Source organism: Protopterus annectens, chromosome 9.part0, assembly GCF_019279795.1.
Source record: "Protopterus annectens isolate FY-2018-M chromosome 9.part0, PAN1.0, whole genome shotgun sequence".
NCBI lineage: Eukaryota > Metazoa > Chordata > Ceratodontiformes > Protopteridae > Protopterus > Protopterus annectens.
In genome coordinates, this window is record NC_056743.1 from 1,703,021,980 (window position 1) to 1,703,049,656 (window position 27,677).

Below are 27,677 nucleotides of genomic sequence, written 5' to 3' on the forward strand. Positions count from 1 at the left end.
GAGGTAACTCGGGATGAATAAGGCTAGGGCTGTAGGACCATTAGCCTAGTAACCTTCTACGAACCTAGCTACTAAATAATATTGGATTTCCTGACAGAGACCCTGATATCCAGACTGTCAATAAAAATAATTCCCGACAGGTAGCAGACCCTTGCTGTGCTTGGTAACACTAGCACGTTATTTTACGGTTTTTAATATTACACTGTGTAATTTAACTCTAAACAAGTTATGATTTTCTTACATTTCAGGTTTTCATCCCCCGTATGATAAACATGATATAAAGATGAATATTTTACCTTTTCAAAGAAATCAACTTGCAAGCTAATGAACATTGATTAAATGTACACAGCGCCACTTCTGGGTGACTACAGAGAGGCCTTCGGCAGAGTCTGCAGTGCTAATGCGCATACCATGGCGTACTGTAAGAAAATTAATGTCAGTACGCATTATATCTAGTACTAGAACTGTTCAAATTTTCCGCGGTGACGCACATTTTTTTCTTCCAGTGAACTCTGGTTTTACAGCAATGACGTCACGTCCTCGTGAGAACCGGAAGTAAAGGGTATTGACAACCTGGGAAGAACCTTCCCGACTGTTCTGTGTTATCTTGTCCTGTGGTAGTTGAGTAAAATTTGACTTATAGTTAGTACCAGGTTTATTACTGTGTGCTGTAGGTTTTTTCGGGGGAAGTGCTAGTTTGCACTGTTTAATCTAAAAATGGTGGATTACAGTATCTGGGATCATATCGAAGTATCGGATGATGAGGACGAGACACATCCAAACATTGATACAGCAAGCCTGTTTCGTTGGCGACATAGGGTAACGGAAGATGCATTTTCCCCTTAAAAGTATATAAAATATATTTAGTTGCTCTGTTTGGATCACGGTGACATTGACGATTGTGTTGATACTTTCTTGAGTGTCTGGACTGTGTTGATAATTTGAGTGTCTGGAGTAAGCTGCTGAGTGGTGTGCAGAGTTTTCAGAAAATGTGATCCTCCCAACATTTATTTATTTTTTTAACTCCATGGCTGCACTGAACTGTTGCAGTGGGCGCTTCCATGTGGCATTCAGAGATTCCTTGCTGTAGCAGTTTTCAGAGTCTTGGAAGTGTAACATCCTTTGCGTTAGGTCGGGCTTGATTCTTCGAGGGTGGGAGTAGCCTGTGTAGATTTGTAAAAGAAAGCTGACCAGCTGCATAGGCGAAATAAACAAGATGTTGCTTAACATTTTTTCTCCTTAATTGCTGCTTCTTGAAAGTTATGGATAATTATTGTTGATTTAGTTCTTGTGATGTAGTGTATTAAGAGGGCACTTTTAGTGACGGACTTGTCGGTATTTTAAGATAAATATGCTTGTGTGTAATTGTTGTCTATGTTGTTTAACATTGTTTGTTTTGCTTTGAGTGTGTTGCTCTGTAACAGTGATTTAATATGTTGGATTCCTATTTTTGAAATACTTGATTTTTTAACTGTATTCGTATGTTTGATTGTCTGTAAGCAGTTGCGATGTTCATAGCTTTCAGCCTTCCATTTTTAAAGCGATTTATCGGAGCTGTTTTTATACTTTTCTCTGTTGCGCAGGATTATTAAAGTTATTGTTAAATGTTTGGATTTTGTGAGTTCCAAGTGTTTTATGATTATTGCAGCAGCAAGTGGTACTGCTGCTACTCCTTAACTTTTTGTTTTTCATTAACCTTTCTATTTTCCTTTTGCCTATTTCTGAGTTGCAGGGAATTTTGCAGGACTATGTTATGGCAATGTGTAATTTTTGATCCACCCCTGTATTTTTGAGTATATACTGACTTTAGGCACATTGCACTGTTATATCTTGGTTGCGGATCGCAATTTGGTATTTACACTCAAATTATGTAGCTTAAATCATTTTTTTTAAGCGAGTTGGAATATTGTGATATGTATGCTTGTATACGTTGGTATGTTGTGGCATGCAGTTTGTTTGACTGGTTTAGTCAGATTGGGCAGTTGCTCTTTTTTTTCATTGGAGACCCGAGGAAAAAGCTCCATTAGGTAGATAATATAATCTTAAGCATACATTAAAGCAGTAAAAATGTACTGTTTCATCCAGTACATGACAGCGAAACAATAATACCGTACATTGTGTTGCTCGTGCGTCTCAAGTATAAACAGTGACAAGGCTTGGGGTTTCATTTAGATGCTTTAATACATAGAAACACAGCAAGATGGGTAGCAGCATCTCTAAATACAAGTTAGGTAACAGACAGACCTTACATACATATATATTCACTTCCCGACAGCTAACTACAAAATGGCAGTCTGACTTGCACGTGCACAGTATTTATACATTTGTGCAAGCCCTTGGCTAGCTCCTTAAAGGTATATACACACACATTGATCTACCTCCTCTCTCTTAAAAATTGCCTTTTATGCAAAACAATGTTGAAGATAGACTTGCATTACTATATACATTGGAAACAAAACATGTTCACGTCCAACTTGCTTCATATCTGCTACGAGGTTTAGAGATATGACCATATCCTGTAACGTAATGGTTGGGACTAAATTTAGCAACAGGGACAGTCTGCGGTGCACAACTCTTATCAGGAATATCTGGTTTTGTCATAGAAACAGGAACGTCCTCTGGAATTGGAATAGTGGATAACTCTTTTCTCACAGGCTGTTTGCAGTGGTATAGGCTCAGACACCATCTCAAATGTTTCTGATTCCGCCTGAAGATTGCTCTTTTTGATTCTACAACATACAGTCTCTGCCCTGGACCATTATTCTTCACGACACCAATCGGATCATAACCTTTGGGAGTTTGCATCCTTACCACTTCTCCCTCTCATAATGGATTGAGCAGTTTGCTGGTCTTACCATAGTAGGACTTTTGGGATAGGTGCTTCTTCAACAGATTGGCTTTCACTGATGATCTGTTCTTGACACATGGAACCAACAATTGACTATTGATTGGTAATGTGATTCTGGTTTGTCTCGACAGAAGTCTCTGAGCATGTGAACCAAAATATTTATCACGAGGAACATTTCTGAGATTTAAGAGATTCAGGAAAACATCACTTGTCTCATTTTGACTTCTCAAGTAACTGCTTTGCACTCTGAACTGCGCGTTCTGCCAACGGATTTGACTGTGGGTACTTCGGACTACTTTTGACATGGGTAACTCCCATTCTTCAGCAAATCTTTTGAATTATTGGCCAGTAAACTGTGTGCCATTGTCAGAAATAACTTTGTACAGACTCCCATGTACAGCAAAATGATGCTTCGTCTTAGTAATGACTTTTACCAGATGCTAGGTTAGGAAGTAAGTCAGTCTCTGATTAAAATTGGAGTAAGAGTGTATTAACACCAAATAATGTTGACCATTCCACTCGAAGACGTCTGTGGCTACTTTTGACCAAGGTAGTTCAGAATCTGGTTTAGCTGATTAGTGATTCTTTCTGTTGATGTGGCTTTGTACTGTTACACACACAGCAAGGTAAAAGTGCAATTTTAATGTCTTGTGACATAGAAGGCCAAAATACCAGTCCTCTTGCCCTTCTTTTGGTAGATTGAATTCCTGGGTGACCACGTTGCAAGATAGCAATGTACTCTGGTTGCAAGGACTTTGGAACGGTTACTTTCGGATCTTTCATACTGATACCTTTGTCAGACAAAATCTCGTTTCTATACGGAAAATAAGGTTGCACTTCTTGAGGTAAACTAGATTACTTTGACAGACGTCCTTGATTGATAAAGTGGTTAAGCCTTTGTAAAACTGGATCCATAGCTGTGTGATCTCTCAGCTCATTAAGACGTTTGGAAGAAAAAGTGCACACCTCCATGATATCAGAATCATCAGTTGGATAAGAGTCTTGATTTTCATTTTGTTCAATGGTATTTTTGGACGACTTGGACAATGTATCAGCAAGATAAAGAAGTTTGCTTTTCTTGTAGACAAGATTGAAATTGTACTTCTGTAATCTTAGTATCATATGTTGCATTCTGGCTGGAGCTGAATGCATTGGCTTTCTCAGGATTGCGGCTAATGGTTGGTGATCTGTTTCGGTCTGGATAGGTCTACCATAAACATAATCATGGAGCTTTGAACATGCAAACACAATTGCCAAAAGCTCTTTCTCGATCTGTGCATACTGCAACTCGGTTTGGAGAAGAGTTCTTGATGCATAGGCAACAGGTTGATTATCTTGTAGAATGACTGCACCAAGACCAAATTTCAAAGCATCACAGGAATGTGTAACTGGTTTGTGAACATCATAGTATCTGAACATTGGGGGGCTAGCAATTCTCTGTTTCAAAACATCAAATGCTTTTTGGTGTAGCTCTAAGACCAGGATACATCTTTACATGTCAGCTCTCTGAGTGGTGCAGAAAGTTGTTAAGTCTGGAATGAACTTACCCAGGTAGTTGACCATGCCAAGAAAATGTTGCAGGGCTTGTACATTGTCTGGAACTGGCGTCTCGAGAATGGCTGTTTGCTTTGAAGGGTCTGGTCGTAGGCCTGTGTTTGTAAGTGACCAGCATAAGCAACTTTATGTAGCCTGAATTTGCATCTGTTTGGATGGAGCATAAGATTCACCTGACCTGCCCTTTCTAGAACTTTTCTCAGTTTTCTGTCATGTTCTGCTTCATCATGGCCTCCTACCAGTATGTTGTCTACTATGATAGCTCAAGGATACCCAGAAAATATTTGCTCCATTGCACACTGAAAGACTTCACTTGTAGAATTTATCCCAACTGGCAGTCTGAAAAATCTGTACCTATCAAACGGAGTACTGAAAGTAGTGATCAGTAAGGATTTTTTTTTTTGTCAAGCTGAATTTGCCAGAATGAGCTCTTTGTATCTAAGACATAAAAAATAGTGGCATTTGGGATCAAGGCTGCGACTTGCTTGACTGTGCGCATTGGATGATGAGATCTTTTTAGTGCTTTGTTCAAATCTCATGGATTAGTACGTATTCTGATGTCATCTGAGCTTTTCTTATGAGCCACCACCATGGAAGATACTCCATTCAGTTGGAGTTTCAGCTGGACAAATCACATTTTGTCTTACCATTTTATCGAACTCTGCTTTGTCTGTCCTGCATAGCTATTGGGACTTTATGTGCTGGCCTGACAACTGGGTCTAACTTCATAGAGTACACAACTGGAAGTTTGCCTAGTTTTGTCTTGGAAAAGATCAGCATGGGTAGAAAAAATGTGCTGGGCAAAATTAGAGTAGTGGTCTTTCAAACTAACATGGTGAACTTCCTTATTAAATGAACACAGTCCCATTTTCAAAGAGTCTGTGAGCCCTTTTAAAGACTGGATGTGCCTCTTGACCATGTAAAATAACAAGTCCTAGCTTCTTTCAGCAGAGTAACATGAAAGCACAACTGAGCTTTTGGTGTGAATTTCTCCCCTTCATAAGCAACAAGTTTTGCGCACCTTGCCAAATCAAGCCTTTCTCCTTTACACACAATAACAAATGTTTCTGCAGACATAACATTGCACTTGGAGCATGTATCAGCTTTAATGTCTGTGGGTTTGCCATTTACCTGAACAGTACAAAATACTTCATTATTTGCCGTTAAATTAACTGCATTGACTGTTTTGTGAATTAGTGACGCACCATCAACGTAGAGAGTTTTGGTTTCTATTGTCTAACTTATCAACTTGTTTCTTAAAATGTTCCCTTTTAATAAAAGAATGTGGGCCTTTTGATTTACAAGATATTTTGAAATGATTCCATTTATTACATTTGTGGGATTGTTGACCAAAAGCTTAACACTTTTTTCCCTTTTAGATTCATGGCTTCCACCACAATTACTTCAGTTGACAATGAAACTAGGTTGCGGCCCATGCTTTGAGTTTGCGGACTCACTCTTATATTTCACTGTGACCGTGCAGCTTATGGAATGTACTAAAAAGAGTTCTGGGGTTTACCAGAAAGTGCTGCAGGGGGCATGTTTGTGGGCAGTATTTGGACTACATTTTTTTTCTTTTTTGTCGCAAGAACAATCTTCAACCATTTTGGTTATTTGGTGGGGTATCATTCATTGGACTTGCATTTATTGGGCATTACTAATATTCATCATCGTAATTCTTATATCGAAGGGCCTGTGAGCGTTGGACTGACTATCAAACATTCATGGTTGGGGATAATTTGTGTGCATTAGAACTTTTGTACATTTTTGGTTTCCAGTGTATTGGGAAACAGGTGTTGACATCCGGGAACTTTTTTGCAATTTCTGAGATTCAACTGAATACAGTTTGCCATACTACCGACAAAAGGACATATGGGACTAGTAATGTAACTCTGTTATCCATTTTTTTGTCTATCTTATTTCTAATGTATAGGCTATTTATATTTTTTGCTAGGTGAATGATGCTGTATTTTTGGACTGAGTATTGAACATTCATGTTTGGGGGACAATTGTGTGCATCTGAACTTTCGGACATTTTGGTTTCCATTCGGGTGTTGACATCCGGGAATTTTTTTTGGCCATTTCTGAGATTCATCTGAATCCAGTTTGCCAAAACTACTGACAAAAGGACATATGGGACTAGTGATGTAACTATATTATCTGTTTGGTGTAGCTTATTTCCAATATATAGGTTATCAATATTTTTTTTTTGCTAGGGTGACTGATACTATAGTTTTGAACCTTTATTCAACATGTGTAATACAGAATGTAAATTAGGTCTCGGATGTTATAATTCCTAGATCCATTATGTTTGCTGTACCATACTAATTTACATTAATGTTGGTTTTGGGATTCTGGGGACTGGATACCTGTGTTAATGTGCAAATGTCCTTGTGTAAATCATGAGCTACCATTGGTTGGTCCTATTCAGGTAGTATGATACTAGTTCTACCATACATAGTTTCCATAATGTACTTGTACTACATATGATTAGGGTTTGGTCTGTTCCCGTTTTTTATAATCAGCGTGGACCAGGGTCTTAGCTGATTGATTGTGGGTACTAATTGGATTTATTTGGAGGATGTATAATTTGGTTGATAGGACCTCTACTTGTGGGGCTTCGGTTTGATTGGCGCCATTTCATTTTAGCGACCATACTAGAGTTTTGGGTGTCACTTAGCCATTTCAGTTTGGATTTATCTTGGGAGGTAGACAACTTGGGATTGTGTTCCACACCTGGGGTCACGGTACTTTGGGCTAATTTGCTTCTGGTGGATTTATTATAATATAGCTTTAATATATGTGGGACTGGACCATACTGCGTTTATAATTTTTATATTGTTTGGTGTTCATTCGCTTGACGGACTTTTTTTTTTGGGATGCTTTGATACATAGCATTGCGTACTGGAGTAATAGATCTACATGTTAGCTTGTTTTGCACCACAAGGGTTATTATTGTATCAGAACCTGAAATGGTTGAGTCGGTTGTTTATATTGACCAATTATATTGAGGTGACTGATAATGTATGATTGATATTAAGTTTGCTGATACGTAGCATTGTGGTTGTATTACAGGTTGGGTGCACTGTACACAAGGGCTATTTATGGTATCAGTCTATACTGTAGTGATCAAGTGATATTTGGGCACCACTATATGGGCATGATACCTACTGGATATCATGCTTTGAATTGTAGTTGTGGCCCGGGTTCCATAATATTAGCTTTTTTGGTTAAACATTCTTAGAATATTATCCTTTTTTTGTCTTTTGAAGACTATTGGCTCCAGTGTTGGTGACTCTGGGTTGTGGAATTCAGTTACCATAATTGCTTATTGGTGGATTTATTTACTGATATGATTTAGGTGGTGTACTGCCTAATGTATCCAAATTTTGTTGGCTGACGGAAGGGGTCCTACATTAGAGTATATATTGATCTTTTCTCCATAAAACCTTGTTGCAGACAATTTATTTTTATTTTACACCTGTCATGGATTTGGCTTCTGTTATTCAGGGTCTATCATCGGATAGAGGTAACTTGGAGGTATTTGGATTAGGATCAGGCAATGTCCAGATGGGCTCGGGTCTTATAGATGATGATCCGGTCAGTCTTTGCAATGGCGTATTTCTTAAACTTACTAAATGTATGCAACACCTTAGAACCAACATTTGGCACTTTTCAAGGCCTATCAACATAAGCAGATTACCCCCAGGGGACTGAGGGTCAAACTACAACCATTAGTTCACAGTGTGGATGATTTATTAGCTGAACAATGGGCACAAGTTCAGCAACAGGCCTCTATGGGCTTTGTTAATGCATTAGCAGCATATTACGAATATATAGTCCAACAAGATACACAGACAATGGAATCCCTAGGTTCAGAAGCATCAGATTTTGAATCCCTACCTTGCTATAAATCTTGTTTGAATCAGTTAAATAATGGTCTTATGGGCCTGGCGCAGACCCTTAAAGACAAAAAAAATAAAGTTTAGTAGGGACCTTGGGGATTATGAAAGAGGTAAACCCTTTGAGTATCCCAAGAATGTGAAGTTTAATCTCCCAGATAGGAAACCCCCGATGTTCAAGAGAAAAAGACCCAAACCCATTTTGAAGAGAAATAGGGATACCCCAAGTTACACCTTGGGGGAAGAATCCTCCTCCAACACAGAAGTGGATGCATACCACACAGTTGAGCTACCTGATCCAAAAAGAAGCAATCTGGGACACCCTTTAGGTCTAGGACTCACAGAGGGGGGAGGAAGCACAAATCCCGTAAGCAGTCTAGAGGGACTTCTCAAGTTGATGAAGCAACAATAATTCCTTGGATGAATGTACATAATATATCTTCAGTGGTCCTATCTGAAACTGAGGTTAATGTTTTGAATAAAGGTGTAAATTTTGTGCCAGGCTTTTTCGTCCCTGAACATTCTTTTGCTAAAGATGCTATGGATTTTTGTAGATTGTTGAATCTCAGTTTATTTTTTGAAGGTAGTGCGCCTAATACATCTGTGGGCTTTAAATTTCAAAGATCTACTTTTATGCCTCCCATGTCATCTACTGTTTTTCTATTTTTTGTTTTACACAATGTTCTCAAAGACCTCCATTTCAGTAAGTATAATTGATTCTGCCTTTAATCACGAATGTTTATTCATTAAGGAAATGTTTGTGTCTAGGGGTTACCCATTAGATCTTATTAATGATCTAATTCAAGAAGTTTCACATAAAAGGTTCACATTGGTCTATGTCCCTCTGTTGAATAAAGGATCTAATGGGTCCCCGTCTGTCAATATGTCTTTGAATATCCAGTCTGAACAACAGTTAGGAATTTATTCAGGACATGACAGATTTAACAATTCATTACTACTTTTAATGTAAACAGTGACCTTTGTTTCAAAATCCTCAGGAAAAATTGGGATCTATTTAAAAGTGACATGAACATTTATACTAGTGTGGGTGACCATCCTGTGGTGATTTATAGAAAGGGCAGAAACTTAAAAAACTTTTGTGAAGGGTGTAGACCTAATCTTGTTAGAACACCAGGTATGTACAAATGCCAAGCCTGTAATTATTGTGGTTACATTCTGGAATCTAACAGATTCTTTGTAAATGACTTGGCTTACCATTTGAAATTAAGGAACAACTGTAACTCTAAAATGGTTGTCTACCTGGCTAGGTGCCAGTTATGCCCGGCGTTTTACGTGGGCAAAACTGAGAAAAAGCTCCGTGAACGCATATACGAACATCTTTATGCGATTAGGAAACTTAAGTGTGAGAATGCCTTAGCGAAACATGTTAACTCTTTTCCTGGACACACTTTTAAGTTCATTATTATTGACCAGGTTCATATTAATCCAAGAGGCGGGCCCGACTCTTTAAAACTGGAGGAGTTGGAACTATGTTGGCAGATCAGGCTAAACGCTTACCATCAGCCTGGTATCAATGATGGTTGTGCGTTAAGTAGTATTTTGAGGCTCAGAAATTTGCAGCGTTGAAGTATTTTTGCATTTTAAATGTTATAGTGTGAATACGAAGTTTGTATTTTTTATTTTTATTAAATGTTTTCGTATTATGGCTTTTTTTCATTAAGTCATACTTATTGTGTAGTTTAGTGGTTAACATTGTTAGGTATATCTAGGATGAACTACCTTTGTTAATCTATAATTATCTTTAATAAGGGGGTGGTGACTGTTTTTAATTGTTATTAATTGAATTAATGCCTTTCTTGACGTTGATTGGTTGATTCCCTTTTTTCTAAAGTGTATTTAAATGTGGGCTGTGTTTTATTGTATTGTCTGAAGAAGTTTATGATCCAACATAAACGAAAAGCGCTTAACTTTATCTGTGGTCTCAGTGTGCCTTCTTTCATCTGTTCCAGTACTTGGTTAATTTTTGCAGTTTGATACCTTCTTCGTGTTTTAACAGTTTGTGATGTCTACTGGAGCAGCGTGTGGGGATATCGGTACACATTTTGACCTAACACCAGGTATCTTAAATGACTTTGTTGATAGCCCATTACCACCACCTCCTACTCTTCAAAATGGTAATATGTTGAATTTGGAATCCGTTTTGGGGCGTTTGGACAATTTACTTTCTCGCATCGACGAGCTTGAACGTAGGTTTGATTCAAGCAAGTTTCCGTTTCCTGTTCTGGTTGCCACAGAAGTCGTGAGGGGTGTTGAAGCCAACTCTACCGTTCATGCGATAGTGAGCAGTGGCAGTTCCATACAGGAAAATGTAAAAAGCTTGCCGTGTGGTCAGAGATGTGTTTCAGGGCATCATGATAGCCCTGCTGTTGCGGTTACATTATCGGGACCTGTACTACGTGGTTTCGACAACACTAATGTTCCTTCTGTTAGTAGTGACAACGGACGTCTTCCCGTCTTTGATGATAAGCCGACGGGGGTTGGTTCGAATGGAGGAAGTCACTGTGGCGAAGTACGACAACAGAGTTCTCTTCTTGCAGGTAACGGCACTGATTTTAACTTAAATGTGTGGTTATCGGATTCATCATTTTTTGGTGCGACTTCCAAACCCACTAGTGTTGATGGTGGAGTCGTAGTAGAAGTCGCTAATATTACAACCGACATGAAAGATCTTGACAAGGTGCTTGTTAAATTGAGGAAAACCCAGTTAGAGGTTTCCTATTTTAAAGAGTGCCTAAAGAATAAGGTTATTCCTAAGGGGTTGCGGCGATGGCAGTATCCAACAGGGCTTGAACCCAATTCACTCTTCCATTTGGAAATTGTGGCCATGTTTGATCGTCATGGGTTTGAAATGCTTGAACTCATGTGTAAGCACTACGTAAAGGCGGTTGAGGCCTTGACTGAGGTAGCTTGTGACTTGGATAAAAAAATCAGGCTCAATATTGAGTTTGCCAGATACAAGTTCGAGTATGACCGCATGTTTACTAGCATTGACATGTATTTAAGTAAACTTAAACAAAATAAGGTGAAGAAGCTCGACAGGGACTTAAAGGCTTATCAAGCCGGTACAGCTTACCCGACACCTTCAGTGTCTCAGACTGGGTTCAAAGTTAACAATGCCGGTCGTGCTCGACCTGAATTTAACAATGGTCAAGGTTCGGAAAACGTCAGTAATGTAGGTGACCAGTTTCCTGACAAAGTTGACCATCAGAACATTGTTAGTGAACAGAGTTACAGTTCTGTGGTTGCGAATCAATCGGGTAATGTTTCTGGTCACTATAATTTGAGATCAAACAATTCAAATAACCCTAATTTTTTAGGGGGAAGACAAAAGCAACATCAGCCTGTCTATCAAAATGTGAAGAGGAAACAGAAAAACAATTGAACTGTGACTTTGAGCCCCCTTTATTAACGCCTATTGGCGGCTTAGGGGCTATGACTTCTCATGTGCTTGACATTACAGACTCTAGAGACTTAGTGTTAATTGATGATGATTTGTTACAAGTTTTCCCTGACTGTCCAGTTGCCGCAATGGATTCTTTTTGTGTAGAGGAGGAGGTTATTGTTAGAAAGGGACCATTATTATTATACAATGACAAGGGTGACTTTACAGTATACAACTTTTCTAACGTTTGTATTCCTTCTGAGGTGATTGATTTATTATCCAAAGGCAATACTTATGTTCCACACAGGAATTTGGATGTTGTTAGAACTATTATTGATCTCAAGATGTACACCAGGAAGCTTAATTTTAGGGTTATGTTTGGTGATACTCCCCATGGTGAGACTGGTCAGTTCCATATTTCTAGCACATTCAACCCACCCCTTAACCCGTTGATTAAAGTCTTTGAACAGGTTTGTGAATTGGATATTAGGAATTTGGCCAAGTCTGTTTCCCCTCTCTGTTCTAACATTTATAAAGTTAGTGATGTTCAGAGGGAGAGAGACAGTCTTGAGTTTATTAAACTTAATAATTTAAGAATTTGTAAACCTGATAAGGGAGGGGGGATTGTGGTTTTCGATCATTTGGATTATGTGAATAGAATGGAAGTATTATTAAATACGGTGTCTTACGAAGTCAGTTCCCGGTCTGAAATTAATAAGGCGTACAACAATATTAAGAAGGTGATTGAGGATTGGTACATTGAGGACAGAATTACCCGGGACCTTTATAACTTCATGGTTACCAGTTTCCCCAGGTTTCCTGCTCTATTTGGGATCCCCAAAATCCACAAATGTATTGACAATCCGCCAATGAGGCCTTTGGTGGACAGTAGGGGGTCTCCTACATATTCCTGTGCTAAGGTAGTTGATACCATTCTGCAAAAACACCTGGTTAATTTAAAACAAATTTGTAGGGACTCTTGGTCATTTCTCAGTAACATCAATGCATTAGAATACAGATCCAATTACAATTTTTTAACTATAGATGTAAAGGATCTGTATACTTGTATTCCCCATGCGATAGCAATAGATTGGGTAGGAGAAATGTTGAGACTGCTCAACTGTCCCACTGATGACATTCTAATGGTAGAGGAACTACTGGACCTAATTCTTAATAACAACTTTTTTGTCTTTGAAGGTGACTTTTACCTGCAAAAAGTGGGTATCGCAATGGGCTCACCTTGTGGGGCCAGTGTGGCCAACATGGTAATGGCCTATTGGGAACATCAGTTTGTACTAAATAACATTGTCTTTAGGGACCACATCATTTTTTATACCCGCTTCTTGGATGACATCTTTATACTGTTAGATGGTAATGAATCAGTTAGTAACTCATTGGTTGAATACTTTAACTCAACCACAGAGTTCCTTGAATTTACATCTAATTTCAATGTTTCTAACATTGATTATTTAGATATCACTTTAACTAAGGATGTTATACATCAGAGTTTTGTTTCATCAGTTCATCGGAAAAAAACATACTGTAATTCTATGCTCCATTTCACGAGTTGCCATCCGTACCATCAAAAACGTGCTATTATTAAGGGTCAGTTAGTTCGAGCAGCACGTATCACTACACTTGATTCTGCCTTTAATCACGAATGTTTATTCATTAAGGAAATGTTTGTGTCTAGGGGTTACCCGTTAGATCTTATTAATGATCTAATTCAAGAAGTTTCACATAAAAGGTTCACATTGGTCTATGTCCCTCTGTTGAATAAAGGATCTAATGGGTCCCCGTCTGTCAATATGTCTTTGAATATCCAGTCTGAACAACAGTTAGGAATTTATTCAGGACATGACAGATTTAACAATTCATTCATTACTACTTTTAATGTAAACAGTGACCTTTGTTTCAAAATCCTCAGGAAAAATTGGGATCTATTTAAAAGTGACATGAACATTTATACTAGTGTGGGTGACCATCCTGTGGTGATTTATAGAAAGGGCAGAAACTTAAAAAACTTTTGTGAAGGGTGTAGACCTAATCTTGTTAGAACACCAGGTATGTACAAATGCCAAGCCTGTAATTATTGTGGTTACATTCTGGAATCTAACAGATTCTTTGTAAATGACTTGGCTTACCATTTGAAATTAAGGAACAACTGTAACTCTAAAATGGTTGTCTACCTGGCTAGGTGCCAGTTATGCCCGGCGTTTTACGTGGGCAAAACTGAGAGAAAGCTCCGTGAACGCATATACGAACATCTTTATGCGATTAGGAAACTTAAGTGTGAGAATGCCTTAGCGAAACATGTTAACTCTTTTCCTGGACACACTTTTAAGTTCATTATTATTGACCAGGTTCATATTAATCCAAGAGGCGGGCCCGACTCTTTAAAACTGGAGGAGTTGGAACTATGTTGGCAGATCAGGCTAAACGCTTACCATCTGCCTGGTATCAATGATGGTTGTGCGTTAAGTAGTATTTTGAGGCTCAGAAATTTGCAGCGTTGAAGTATTTTTGCATTTTAAATGTTATAGTGTGAATACGAAGTTTGTATTTTTTATTTTTATTAAATGTTTTCGTATTATGGCTTTTTTTCATTAAGTCATACTTATTGTGTAGTTTAGTGGTTAACATTGTTAGGTATATCTAGGATGAACTACCTTTGTTAATCTATAATTATCTTTAATAAGGGGGTGGTGACTGTTTTTAATTGTTATTAATTGAATTAATGCCTTTCTTGACGTTGATTGGTTGATTCCCTTTTTTCTAAAGTGTATTTAAATGTGGGCTGTGTTTTATTGTATTGTCTGAAGAAGTTTATGATCCAACATAAACGAAAAGCGCTTAACTTTATCTGTGGTCTCATTGTGCCTTCTTTCATCTGTTCCAGTACTTGGTTAACTTTTCAAGGCCTATCAACATAAGCAGATTACCCCCAGGGGACTGAGGGTCAAACTACAACCATTAGTTCACAGTGTGGATGATTTATTAGCTGAACAATGGGCACAAGTTCAGCAACAGGCCTCTATGGGCTTTGTTAATGCATTAGCAGCATATTACGAATATATAGTCCAACAAGATACACAGACAATGGAATCCCTAGGTTCAGAAGCATCAGATTTTGAATCCCTACCTTGCTATAAATCTTGTTTGAATCAGTTAAATAATGGTCTTATGGGCCTGGCGCAGACCCTTAAAGACAAAAAAAATAAAGTTTAGTAGGGACCTTGGGGATTATGAAAGAGGTAAACCCTTTGAGTATCCCAAGAATGTGAAGTTTAATCTCCCAGATAGGAAACCCCCGATGTTCAAGAGAAAAAGACCCAAACCCATTTTGAAGAGAAATAGGGATACCCCAAGTTACACCTTGGGGGAAGAATCCTCCTCCAACACAGAAGTGGATGCATACCACACAGTTGAGCTACCTGATCCAAAAAGAAGCAATGTGGGACACCCTTTAGGTCTAGGACTCACAGAGGGGGGAGGAAGCACAAATCCCGTAAGCAGTCTAGAGGGACTTCTCAAGTTGATGAAGCAACAATAATTCCTTGGATGAATGTACATAATATATCTTCAGTGGTCCTATCTGAAACCGAGGTTAATGTTTTGAATAAAGGTGTAAATTTTGTGCCAGGCTTTTTCGTCCCTGAACATTCTTTTGCTAAAGATGCTATGGATTTTTGTAGATTGTTGAATCTCAGTTTATTTTTTGAAGGTAGTGCGCCTAATACATCTGTGGGCTTTAAATTTCAAAGATCTACTTTTATGCCTCCCATGTCATCTACTGTTTTTCTATTTTTTGTTTTACACAATGTTCTCAAAGACCTCCATTTCAGTAAGTATAATTCTTCTTCTTTTTCCAATAACATTACCCGTAATGAGATGCAGTGTATTGATAAACTCAAGAACAACAATAATATTGTGATTTCACAAGCTGATAAAGGAGGGGCGGTAGTGGTTCAAGATTTGGCCTCTTACCAGGCGGAGGCCAACACACAACTTAAGGATTGTAGGCACTACACTTGGATGCCCCTGGATCCTACTAAGGGGTTCAAATTGGCTATTGATGCTTTTTTAAGGGAAGCCAAGGAAGAGAGTATCATCACCCATTCGGACTTGACACAACTGACAGTTCAGGCACCTAAAAAAACAACTTCTTTATCTTTTACCTAAGATACGTAAGGACCCTGTCTGTCCACCAGGTAGACCTATAATGTTAGGTAATCGCTCCCGTAACAAACCCCTCTCAGAATATTTGACCTATTATTTGAAACCGTTATTGGTCACACGTTCAGGATACAACACAATTTTTGAGGATCATATCTGATTCACAGTTGGAAGCCGATTGGCTTCTGTGCACCTTAGATGTTAGGTTCCTTTATACTAACATCCCACATTGGGCGGAGTTGATGGCCCTGCAGCAATGGCTGGATGTATCGGAACTTTATAGACCTGGGATTAACACCTTCTTAGTTGGTCTAGCGGAACACGTATTGACTAAGAATGTTTTTTACTTCCTGGACCAATGTTTTTTTGCAGATACAGGGAACAGTTGGCATACCAGAAGAGACTTTTAGAAAACAATTCCCCTATCAGATTTGTGACAACTTTTGGTAGAAATACCAATGCCTTTATGCGGACGATCAGTAGACATTGGAATATCCTGATGGGGGATGAGAGACTTGCTATTTGTTTAGGAGACGGATGTTCTTTCTCATTTCAGAGGGGCCGCACTTTAGGGTCACTTTTCTCATTATAAAGGTACAGGTTACAGTAGGGAATTGTATGTTCAAAGAATGCTTACAGGTGATATTTTGAGGGGTTGCAAGGCATGTGGGCATTGCTCACACTGTCATAGGGTCTTTAAAAACCACTGAATGAATTCACCAGTCAAAACACACCTAATGTGTACAATATTGATGATTTTTTTTTTGCCAATTACAGCACCTCTTGGGTGATTTATTTGGCCACCTGTTCATGTTCTGCCTTTTATATAGGGCAAACGTCACAGCCTTTGACATTTAGACTAGGTGAGAGTATCAGTGACTTTAAAAATAAAAGGCAATCCGATGCACTTTACAAACACCCTTTAAAGCATACACAGGCAAACTTCATGATGTTAAGTTGTCTATCTCGCCTTCATTCTTGCTGGATGGGTTCGGAGCCGACCTCGGCTCCGACTCGGCCACTCTAAAAGCTCGAGAGTTGGTTCCACCGGCTCGAGGCTCCCCTTATATCCCACAATGCTAGGCGAGAGTTACCTCAGATCTCGTTTGCCGCTACAGCTTCGAGGTTGGTTGTTCTACCGGTTCCTGGTGAGTTTTAGCTTTTCTATAAAAGTTACTCTTTTTACCTTTGTTAGTTTAATTATTCTTAAATTAGTGTAGTTCATTGAACTTTATCCCCGACCTAATTTTTCCCGTTTCTTGTTAAAAGAACTTTTAGTTCTTCCCTTGGGCCTTAGGCCTTCCCTTCCCTAGGGAGTGTTTGTGTAGTGTACTACTGTTTATTGTACTTTATTTTTAGTATTTTTACTAAAGTTGTTATTCTGACAGGGTATAACTGGTGTGTTTGAGTGTGTGTTTGTGTTCACCAGTTAGGCTATGTCAAAAGAAGCAAAGGTCTCGATTCAAGAAGTGTGATGCGTGCTGTCAGAAAATGTCTCTGACAGGCGCTCACACTTCTTGTGTCTATTGTCTGGGGCCTTTGCACCTGCAGGACACCTGTGCTGTCTGCCACGGCTCCAGCCCCAGGGTCCTGCAGGAAAGAAAAAAACAAGCTTATTCTGAGAGGCTTGTTGAAGCCTGAGGATTCCCTGTCTGTCTCAACAGGGAAGCCCTCCAAGGCATCGAGGTCTTGACTCCGGCTTCTGAGCCGAGACCTCAGGTTGTTCAACCTTGCCTTTATCGGCTCCGGCTGGAGCCGATAAGACTCAGTCCACAGTTTCTGTGGCTTCGGCTCGCCGGAGCCGAGGTTATCGAGGTACCGTGTCGGCTCCGACAAGATCTTGAGCCGACAACCAGAAAGAGGTCTAGGTCACCTTCTCTTGGCTCCGTTCATTCGGCTCCAGGATCTCCCCTGCTGTCTGAACGGAGCCAAAGGTCTCATTCCTCTAGGTCATCGAGGCTGTCCGATCATGACCTTCAGAGGGTGGTGAGTCGACTACTCAAGTCCGAGGCACTAGCCCAGATGCTTCAGAGCCCGACTCATCAGTCGGTGCCTGCCCGTCCATCTACTCCTTCCTCCTTGACTCTCTTGAGTTCGAGCCGGGTCGTGTCGGAACCGAGACTGTGGTCACCTCGAGCCGAGACAATTGTCTTCGGCTCCGTCGTCGGCTCCGTTTTCTTCCATGGAGGAATCTCGCCCGGACTTCCCTCGTCGGTTCGAGGGGTGAGTGGCATCGGACCCTTGTCCGACCCCTCCCTCTCGGTGCTTGGCGCTGGTGAGTTCGGCTCCGACATCGGCCTCGGAGCCATCACTGTCGGTGCCGAGGGGGTCCTTAGCTCCTCGGAGCGGGACCTCTGGCTCTGCCTGACAGGGGTGCTTTCGAGGTCATGCGGAGTGTGTTAGAGCCTGGCTCTACTCCACAGTCGGCTCCGTCAGCCCCTCCCTCTATGCTGCCTCAGGGTAAGTCGACTCACTCCCTCATCCCGGACCGCAGAGAGCCAACTCCTCAGGAGCTCCCTTTGGGATTTCATCCTCTTCGAGGCCTCTCCTGATTTGGCAGAAGAGCCCCTCGAAGAGGAAGTGCAAGAGGAAGCACATTGACTCACCTGAGTCTATCACGTCGGACACAGATCTGGATGATTCTGAGGGTTCCCCCCGTTCCCCTTCTGAAGATGTCTCATTTGCAGACATTCTGGAGATCCTTAAACAGAGGGGAAATTGGCTAGCCCTCAACCCTTCGGAGGACGAATCTGTGTATCTTGAGGCGTTTGGCTCTCGTCCTTCCACCTCCTGGGTGTCCCCCTTGACCCCCTCATGCAGGTGGCTGCTAAAAGGGCATGGACGGCTCCTGATTCAGTGGACCCCACTCCCAGGAGACCCTCCAAATTCATCACAGCTCCATCAGACAAGGAATTTTTATCAAAAGGAGTCTCTGTGGATGCTATGGTGGTAGCTGCCGCCACAAAGAAGGAACTGGCCGATCCTTCAGTGCCTGTCCATCCACCTAACAAGGAATCTAGGTCCATGGATAGGTACGGAAGCGGATGTTCTCCTCAGCGACATTTACTGCGTTCGCTGAATTACCTGTGCCATTTCACTCGTCTTCAAAGGGACTTGATCAAAGAAGCGAGTGAAATGCTGAAGGACCCTACAGCTGCGGGTTTCCAAGAGAAAATGAACACGCAGCTGGCTATCCTTAATTCTATTTCCAACTCCTCCATGCGCCTCCTTTCTTATGCGGCCGATGGAGCGAGCAGAGCCGCAGGAACAGGGTAGCCTTACGTAGGCACGCCTGGATGCGGCTATGCAATTTTGCGGAACCTTTCAAGGCGTCTTTCACGAACTCCCTTTTGATGGATCATCTCTTTTTGGTCCACAAGTGAAAGAGACCCTGACTAGGTGCGAGACTGATGGCAAGACCCTTTCTGCCGTGAGTCCGTTTTCTACTCCTTCTAGGCCTTACCCCAAAGGCCAGAAGGGGGAAAGATGTGGTTCCGTAAACAATCTCAAGGGACTTCGCCTGGCGACAGAGTCGGTTCCCGCCAGAGGCAGAGGGGAACAACAATGGTAGACGCCGCCCTAGAGGCAGAGGGGTCCATAGAACCAGGGCAATCGAAACGTCCTCCGATAAGCCCTTTCAGCATCCCTGAGGTGTTGCCCGACTGCCCATCTTCGAGGCAGTCGGGGAAGATTGTCACTGTACCCAGAAGCCTGGCTATCCTTGACACAAGACAAATGGGTACAGTCCATCATTTCGAAGGTTATTCTATTCCCTTTCTTCGTTTCCAAATCAGTCAAAAAATCCCTTCCAGATGTTCCACCCGCTCAAAGGGATATAGCAGCTTTGGAAATTTCAAAACTGCTTGCAAAAGAGCTATTCAGCCAGTGCCAGCAGACCAACTAGGATCCGGAATCTACTCAAGGTTCTTTTAGTTCCAAAGAAAACAGAGGACTGGAGACCAATTTTGGATCTCAGTATCTTGAACAGATCGGTCAAGAAAACAAGATTTCGGATGGTCACGCTGCAATCCATTCTTCCCTATTGGGAAAGGAAACTGGATGTGCTCTATAGACCTTCAGGACGCGTGCTATCACATAAAATGAACAGACGCTCCAGAAGATTCCTCCGCTTCAGGCTGGGAACCAGTCATTTTCAATTCAGGGCCCTGCCCTTTGGTCTCACCACTGCCCGGGTGTTTACCAAATGCATGGCAGTGGTAGCTTTTCACCTGAGACGACAAGGATTCCAGGTGTTTCCATATTTGGACGACTGGCTCCTCACAGCTTCCACCAAGCATCTCCTTCTGATGGCCAGAGATTACACTTTTCGCCTGTCAAAAACTGGGTATCTCAATAAATTGCGAAAAGTCTGTTTTGTCGCCTTGTCGTACTATTACCTACATAGGCGCAAATTTAGATACTGTAAACATGTCTGCAACACTAACGAACCAAAGGATATCAGACATTCAAAAATTGGTATCACTACTTCTCAACAACAACAGAGCCAAAGCCAGGTTAGTTCTAAAGGTGTTGGGAATCATGGCAGCGCCATACCTCTCCTTCCATTGGCCAGATACCACATGCGGATCCTTCAGTGGATGCTTTTTTCTCAATGGTCATACCAGGAACTTCCAATGTCTCACACCATTATGATACGGATGCCTCCCTGATCGGGTGGGGGGGGCATTATCAGGGCAGGACAGTCCAGGGCACATGGCAACCAAACGAAGGCCACTTGCACATAAATGTTCTGGAGATGAGAGCAGTGCTTTTAGCGTTGCAAGCCCTTCAAGACTCTCTTCCCTTGGGAACGATTGCAATCCAGACAGACAATATGTCTGTAGTGTGGTACATCAACAAACAAGGCGGAACCAGATCATACCCCTGTGTCGAGAAGCACTCAGACTGTGGCAATGGGCGATTTCTTCTCAGCGTTTTCTGATAGCAACGCACATCCCGGAAGTCCAATCACATTGCGGACAAGTTGAGCAGAGCTATTCTCATGCCTCACGAGTGGTCTCTGAAAGACTCTGTAGTGAGAGAGATTTTTCTCAAGTGGGGTCAGCCTTGCTGCGATCTTTTGCTACTCCCAAAACAGCAAGTGCAGAGAATACTTCACTCTATTCCCTTTACCAGGCCAACCCAGCAGGGACGCTAGTCCAAGTTTGGCCCCGGGACTTCTGTATGCATTTCCTCCTTTCCCACTGATCTCTCAAGTAATACAGAAAGCTATCGCTCAGAAGGCCTCATTGATCCTCATTGCTCCTTACTGGCCTCGGCAAGTGTGGTTCCCGTTTCTGCATCGATTTCTTTTGAGCGACCGTGGAATCTGGACCTAGTTCCAGATCTTTTGATCCATCAGTCGGGTCAGTTTCATCGCTCCCTCCCTCTCTGAACCTCACTGCTTGGTTCCTCCACTTCCAACCGTAGCCAGGCTTCCTCAATTATCTCACTCTGTTAGAGATATTTTGATAGCTTCCCATAAATCTTCCACTCGCAAGATTTATTTGAGTAAGTGGAAACGCTTTTCATATTGGGCACAAGGAAATGACATAGATCCTTTCACCGCTTCCATCCAACTAGTCCTTGATTTTCTTGCTGAACTCTTCCATGCAGGTTCATCTCCATCTACTCTTAAGGTTCAATTGGCAGCTATTTCTAATTTCCATGTGGGTATTTCTGAATCTGCCCTAATGTCCCACAAACTCTGCAAAGCCTTTTGAAAGGAGTTTTCTTCTCAGACCTCCTGTAAGAAATCCTCCTTCTCCTTGGGACCTAAATTTAGTTCTTGCTTCTTTGATTCTTTCCCCTTTCGAACCTGCAGCTTCATGTTCCTTAAAGTTATTATCATGGAAAACTCTCTTTCTGGTGGCTATCACATCAGCTAGAAGAATTTCAGAACTTCAAGCACTCAGTCGGCGGACCCCTTACCTTGTGTTCCATAAGGACAGAGTTTCCTTACGAACTAACCCGTCCTTTTTGCCTAAGGTGGTTTCAACATCAAATCTAAACCAATGCATTGACCTCCCTGTCTTTTTCCGGAGTATTCAAATAGGTCTGACCAAAATTACACTGTCTGGATGTTCATCGTCAATTAAGGTACTACTTGGACAGGACGAAACAATTCAGAAAATCTGATCAGCTGTTTGTCTCCTATGGAAAGCAGAAAGGGACTTCCAGTTTCAAAGGTATCTTTATCCAGATGGCTAACATCTCTGATTACCCTTGTTTATGAGATTAGACACCAAAACTGCCTAATAAGCCTAAAGCCCATTCCACCAGAGCTTTGGCTACTTCTCTAGCCTTCCAAGACAGACTGCCTATTGACACCATTTGTGCAGCGGCTACTTGGGCTACTCCTCACACTTTTATTTCCCATTATAAGTTGGATTTAGCTTCTAGGCATAGAGCTAATTTTGGTTCCACTGTTCTCAGGAGTCTGTTCCGTTAGGCCACCCGGGACAAGGTGCTAGGGACGGTCCCATCCAGCAAGAATGAAGGCGAGATAGACAACTTAACATATAGAAGTTATGTTCTTACCATAACGCTCCATGTTAGTTGTCTTCTTCGCCTTCTTCTTGCCCCACCCTCCTTCCCCTGGCCTGGACAGACCTAGAGGAGTTGTGATCGTGACCTCTCTTTCTACCACCTCTTTCTTAGCTATATGCTATTATGCATATTTCTTGTTTCAGGATGTAGGTCACCCTTCTTCTTCCTGTTGTTAGAGGTGGATTCTGTTTTTTACAGTTATACTGTTTCTGTTATAAGCTGGGGTTAGCTTACAAACGAGATCTGAGGTAACTCTCGCCTAGCATTGTGGGATATAAGGGGAGCCTCGAGCCGGTGGAACCAACTCTCGAGCTTTTAGAGTGGCATCGAGCCGAGGTCGGCTCCGAACCCATCCAGCAAGAAGAAGGCGAGAAGAAGACAACTAACATGGAACGTTATGGTAAGAACATAACTTCTATTTTACGACTGTTGAACGTATCTAGGGTGAATGTAGGGATAAATCTTGTTGGCACTCCATATTAAATGTTAAAGAGAAAAAATGGATAATTAAGTTAGGGGGTTTGTTCTCCCCAGGCTTGAATGAACATTATTAATGAAGGATGTATCATCCAATGGAATTTTTTGGTAGGCTGGATTTGTGACTTTATAAGTGAGTTTGGTTAACTCAGTACTTATGGCACTTCACTGAAGAAGGCATTCTGTCGTAAACCGGTTTGGTTCAGGTGGTTTTGAGTTGATACCCTACACCTAGGAGTTGTGTTTTGTTAATATGTGCTATTCTATTTTATGTGTATTTTTACACATTAAATTCTTGTTGCTTTACCACATATGGTGCTGGCTTTATTTTTGACTTTGCGCCTGTTTCTTTTAACCACGCGCTGCATGCTATCAACGTGAGCTTTATTACTGTGTCTTCTAAAGCTGCTCTCATTCGTAAGCATATTTGTGTACTTTCCTGTTAGCTCGTATATCTGACAAATCTCAGTTGCTCTATTCAAAGTTAAGTCACTGTCGCAAAGCAAAATCTTTCTCACAGCATCATCTTTTATGCCACACACATGTCTGTTTATCAGCTCATCCCTTAAATCACCAAATCTGCAAGTTTTAGCTTCATTTCTCAGGTATGCTGCAAAAGCTTCACCAGGCTTTTGAGCCCTTGTGTAAAATAAGTGCCTCTCCATTGTAACATTTGTCTGAGGGGTTACACATTTCACTAAATTTGCATTTTAACCACTCTGGGTCCTCCCTTGACTCAGTCTGTACAACAGTATGATGGTTCCCCCCTCTAGCAGGTGCATACACAAATGAACGTTCCTTTTCAATGGCTTCGACTCTGCTAAATTAGAGTAAATGCCTTTGTACAATCATCTTTATCAGAAAATGCAGCCTATATGAAAATGTCTTAATTTTGCTGAAACATTACTGTCAAACACAGTGCACTGGGTTTTCAAATCCTGCCATGCCCACAAAATATACACAAACGGACTGAAAATATGGCCCATGTAATTATGTAAGAACAAAGTGTACTTGTAATAACATCCAAATGCACACTAGACTCTTCAAAATACTTTACTTTGCAAAATATGCTGTGTAATGGCTGTACTCTGCAAAATATGGCCTGTAATGGCTGTACTTTGCAAAATAGCTTTACTTTAGCACTGCACAAACACTTGTACACTTCTGATAACTTGAATATCTTTGCTTAATATGAAAAATATATACTTTGCGAAAATGTGGCCATTTCCTGTATTTTATTTGTTTTATGCAATTCAGACTTTTATTTCAAACATTTTCTATAGTAATTCCAATATTTTTATCAGTGTCATACATATCAGTTTATACAAATGTCATTTAGAGTGTACTGTATGTCTCATTTCAAATTGAGCAGCTTCCCTGCCCCCCGTGGAGGTGGTTACTGACTTGAAACTGTAGTTTTATTGGCCACTAGGGGTCATTTCCATAACTCCTTCATCTTCCTCTCTTAAAACCTAGTTGCCTCGTGGTTTGAGCGTCTTTTCAGGCTTGTTGGCTGTTGGTGAAGCACCCTCCAAGAGGAAAAAACACTGAGAGAAGAAGGGAGCCACTTTTGAGATTTTTTGCTAAGTTTTTCTGCATAGCTGCCTAGCTTGAGCATTTTCTGGCTTGTTAAACTTGATTTCTGTATTAGTAGCTGTATTTAGAGCACAACCAAAAGCTGTTTGCTGAATTTCCTGTTTGCACTTAATTTTAAATAGTTTTTTTCTTAAAACTTGCATATTTTCTGTCCTTGACCTAGCACTCTTGTGTGGGGTCATTTACTGCACTGTTATAACTTGATATTACTTGTGAACCTCTGCTATCTCTGTAAAAACAAAACAAAAAAAAATCTTGCTTTTTCCCACTTTTCTGAGAGTTAAAAAAGTTCAGTTACAGGCTTGCTGTTCCTGAACTGTTTGAAAGTTTCTGTGAGGCCATTTTTGCTTGGGCTGAAGGAGGGGCTCTGTGTTCATCAGTGGCAGTGACTAACATTGAGCAGCTTCCCTGCCCCCGTGGAGGTGGTTACTGACTTGAAACTGTAGTTTTATTGGCCACTAGGGGTCATTTCCATAACTCCTTCATTTGTCCTCAGAGGAGTGGTTTAAGGCAGTAACTTGTAGTTTATTGGTCATTTTGGGTCATTTCCGGTCTTTTCCAGCCCCCTGCTATAAAGCATGCTTTAGCCGATTTAGCCCGATTTAGCGGAGTTGCCATTGTTGCACACTAGGGCAGCACCGGTTAAGCAGGTTTAAACTATTCGGGCTACCTAAAGTCCACTCTTCAAATTTTCCCTTAAAACTACCTTCCTCGAACTATACTACTGATCTAATCAGCGTATCCTATAATTAAAAAGATCATCTCTACTTGACTCCAAGTAGACTATTCTCTATCTTTTAAACATAGCACTTGCTCCTACAGTACTTATTACCTTGATACGGCACTCTTGTCATAGATAGTACCCCAAAAAGGCAACCCCCCATTTCTCCGTCACCCACGTCCCCCCGAATCTTTTTAAAGTTTTTTTTGTCTATTCCTTCTAGCATGTCGAGGATCAGTTGCTAGTGTCCTCTCCTGCTCAGCTGGTGAACCTGGGAATATTGAGGCAATGTTACAATTGCCTCATGTACACAGACAACCCTCTCCTCCTCCCACAAAACACAAATACATGCGAGAGATGCAACTATACGGCCAAACTGGAGGCTGAGCTCTCTCAACATAGGACTGGCATGACCAGTCAGGAGGAGAAGGTTACCACACACACTATAGACCCAGTCTCACATAGTACCATTACAACCTCAAATCATACACATTAACACACAAAGACATACTGGAGGCTCTGATCAAAATCTACCAAAACAGCAGAGGCCACCAAAGCAGACACCCAAACAACCACCACCTCAGAACACAACACCTGCAACACATAGACCTCACAGTCAGAGTGTCAAACAGTCACAGCCCTTAAGGCCAAACACAATGCCAGACACACTAGTCATTGGTGACTCCATAGTCAGACACACTGACGGCCCGCTCACCAGACTGAGTAAGGAGAAGGTCACAGTAAGCTGCCTGTCGGGTGCTAGAATCCGCCACATAACGCAAGCACTCAGGTCTCTCAACAGCAGGTACAAATATGACTCAGTCATTGTCCACGCTGGTGTAAACGACCTGAGACGCACCTCCTTGGACTACATGAAAAGAGACATTGAGGAGCTCTCTGATTATGTAGCCCAGGCAGGTATGACCCTGACCTTGAGCAGTATCCTACCTTCACCAAGAATGATGCCACAATACAGAGATAAGATGATCAGCTTTAACAATTGGCTTAAACACTGGTGTCATTCAAAGGGGATCCAGTGTCTGTCTGCCTGGGATGACATGCTGGACAAGCCACGCTGCTTCGCAAGGGACGGCTTGCACCTGTCACCCCTGGGATTCGGATATTGGCAAAGGCTCTTGCCACCCCATAGTGCCTTTTTAGGCAAGGCTCAAATTCTAAACCTACCACCCTAGAACACAAAAAAGGAAAAAACTAAGGGTAATGCTGCTCAATGCCAGAAGTCTAAATCTCAAAATGCACGCACTCGAGGCCCTTTTCAGTATGGAGAACATCGATGTCTGTGCTGTGACAGAAACCTGGTTCAAGGCTCCTGAGAGCACCCCAGCGCTATCAGGTTTTACCTCATATCATGCGTTCCGCCCCAAAATCCGGACAATACCAAGAAAGGAGGGGGTATCCATATTCATCAAGGACACCCACACCTCAAGACTGGTGGCAACGCACAATGCATCGGAGACCATCCAGGTGCAATTAACCATAGGCAAGACTGCTCTGCAAATTGTAGCATGTTACAGGCCACCCTCACAAACTCAGGAACCTCACATGGCCTTCCTGAAAACACTAGAGGGGAAAAAAATTTCCCCAAAACCCTTACAGGGACTTTAAACCCCCGAAAGCTATTCAGCCAGTGCCAGCAGACCAACTAGGATCCGGAATCTACTCAAGGTTCTTTTTTGTTCCAAAGAAAACAGAGGACTGGAAACCAACTTTGGATCTCAGTATCTTGAACAGATCGGTCAAGAAAACAAGATTTGGATGGTCACGCTGCAATCCATTCTTCCCCTATTGGGGAAAGGAAACTGGATGTGCTCTATAGACCTTCAGGATGCTATCACATAAAATGAACAGGCGCTCCAGAAGATTCCTCCGCTTCAGGCTGGGAACGAGACATTTTCGATTCAGGGCCCTGCCCTTTGGTCTCACCACTGCCCCGGGTGTTTACCAAATGCATGGCAGTGGTAGCTTTTCACCTGAGGCGACAAGGATTCCAGGTGTTTCCATATTTGGACTGACTGGCTCCTCACAGCTTCCACCAAGCATCTCCTTCTGATGGCCAGAGATTACACTTTTCGCGTCTGTCAAAAACTGGGTATCTCAATAAATTGCGAAAAGTCTGTTTTGTCGCCTTGTCGTACTATTACCTACATAGGCGCAAATTTAGATACTGTAAACATGTCTGCAACACTAACGAACCAAAGGATATCAGACATTCAAAAATTGGTATCACTACTTCTCAACAACAACAGAGCCAAAGCCAGGTTAGTTCTAAAGGTGTTGGGAATCATGGCAGCGGCCATACCTCTCCTTCCATTGGCCAGATACCACATGCGGATCCTTCAGTGGATGCTTTTTTCTCAATGGTCATACCAGGAACTTCCAATGTCTCACACCATTATGATACGGATGCCTCCCTGATCGGGTGGGGGGGGC

The 27,677-nt window shown here is 41.5% G+C and overlaps 1 protein-coding gene across 2 annotated transcripts in view; it reads left to right on the top strand.

Annotated features, from left to right (window-relative positions):
* The first annotated feature begins 540 nt into the window (after positions 1–540).
* The window catches only part of CDC37 (cell division cycle 37, HSP90 cochaperone), a 935,136-nt gene continuing 907,999 nt past the window's right edge, over positions 541–27,677 (top strand). The window contains exon 1 of one of the 2 annotated variants that reach the window (XM_044084570.1): positions 541–819. In XM_044084570.1, the coding sequence (XP_043940505.1) occupies positions 718–819 (102 nt within the window). In that variant the 5' untranslated portion in view covers positions 541–717. Of the gene's footprint in view, positions 849–27,677 lie in introns of both variants that reach the window. The other variant, XM_044084571.1, reaches the window with a different exon arrangement.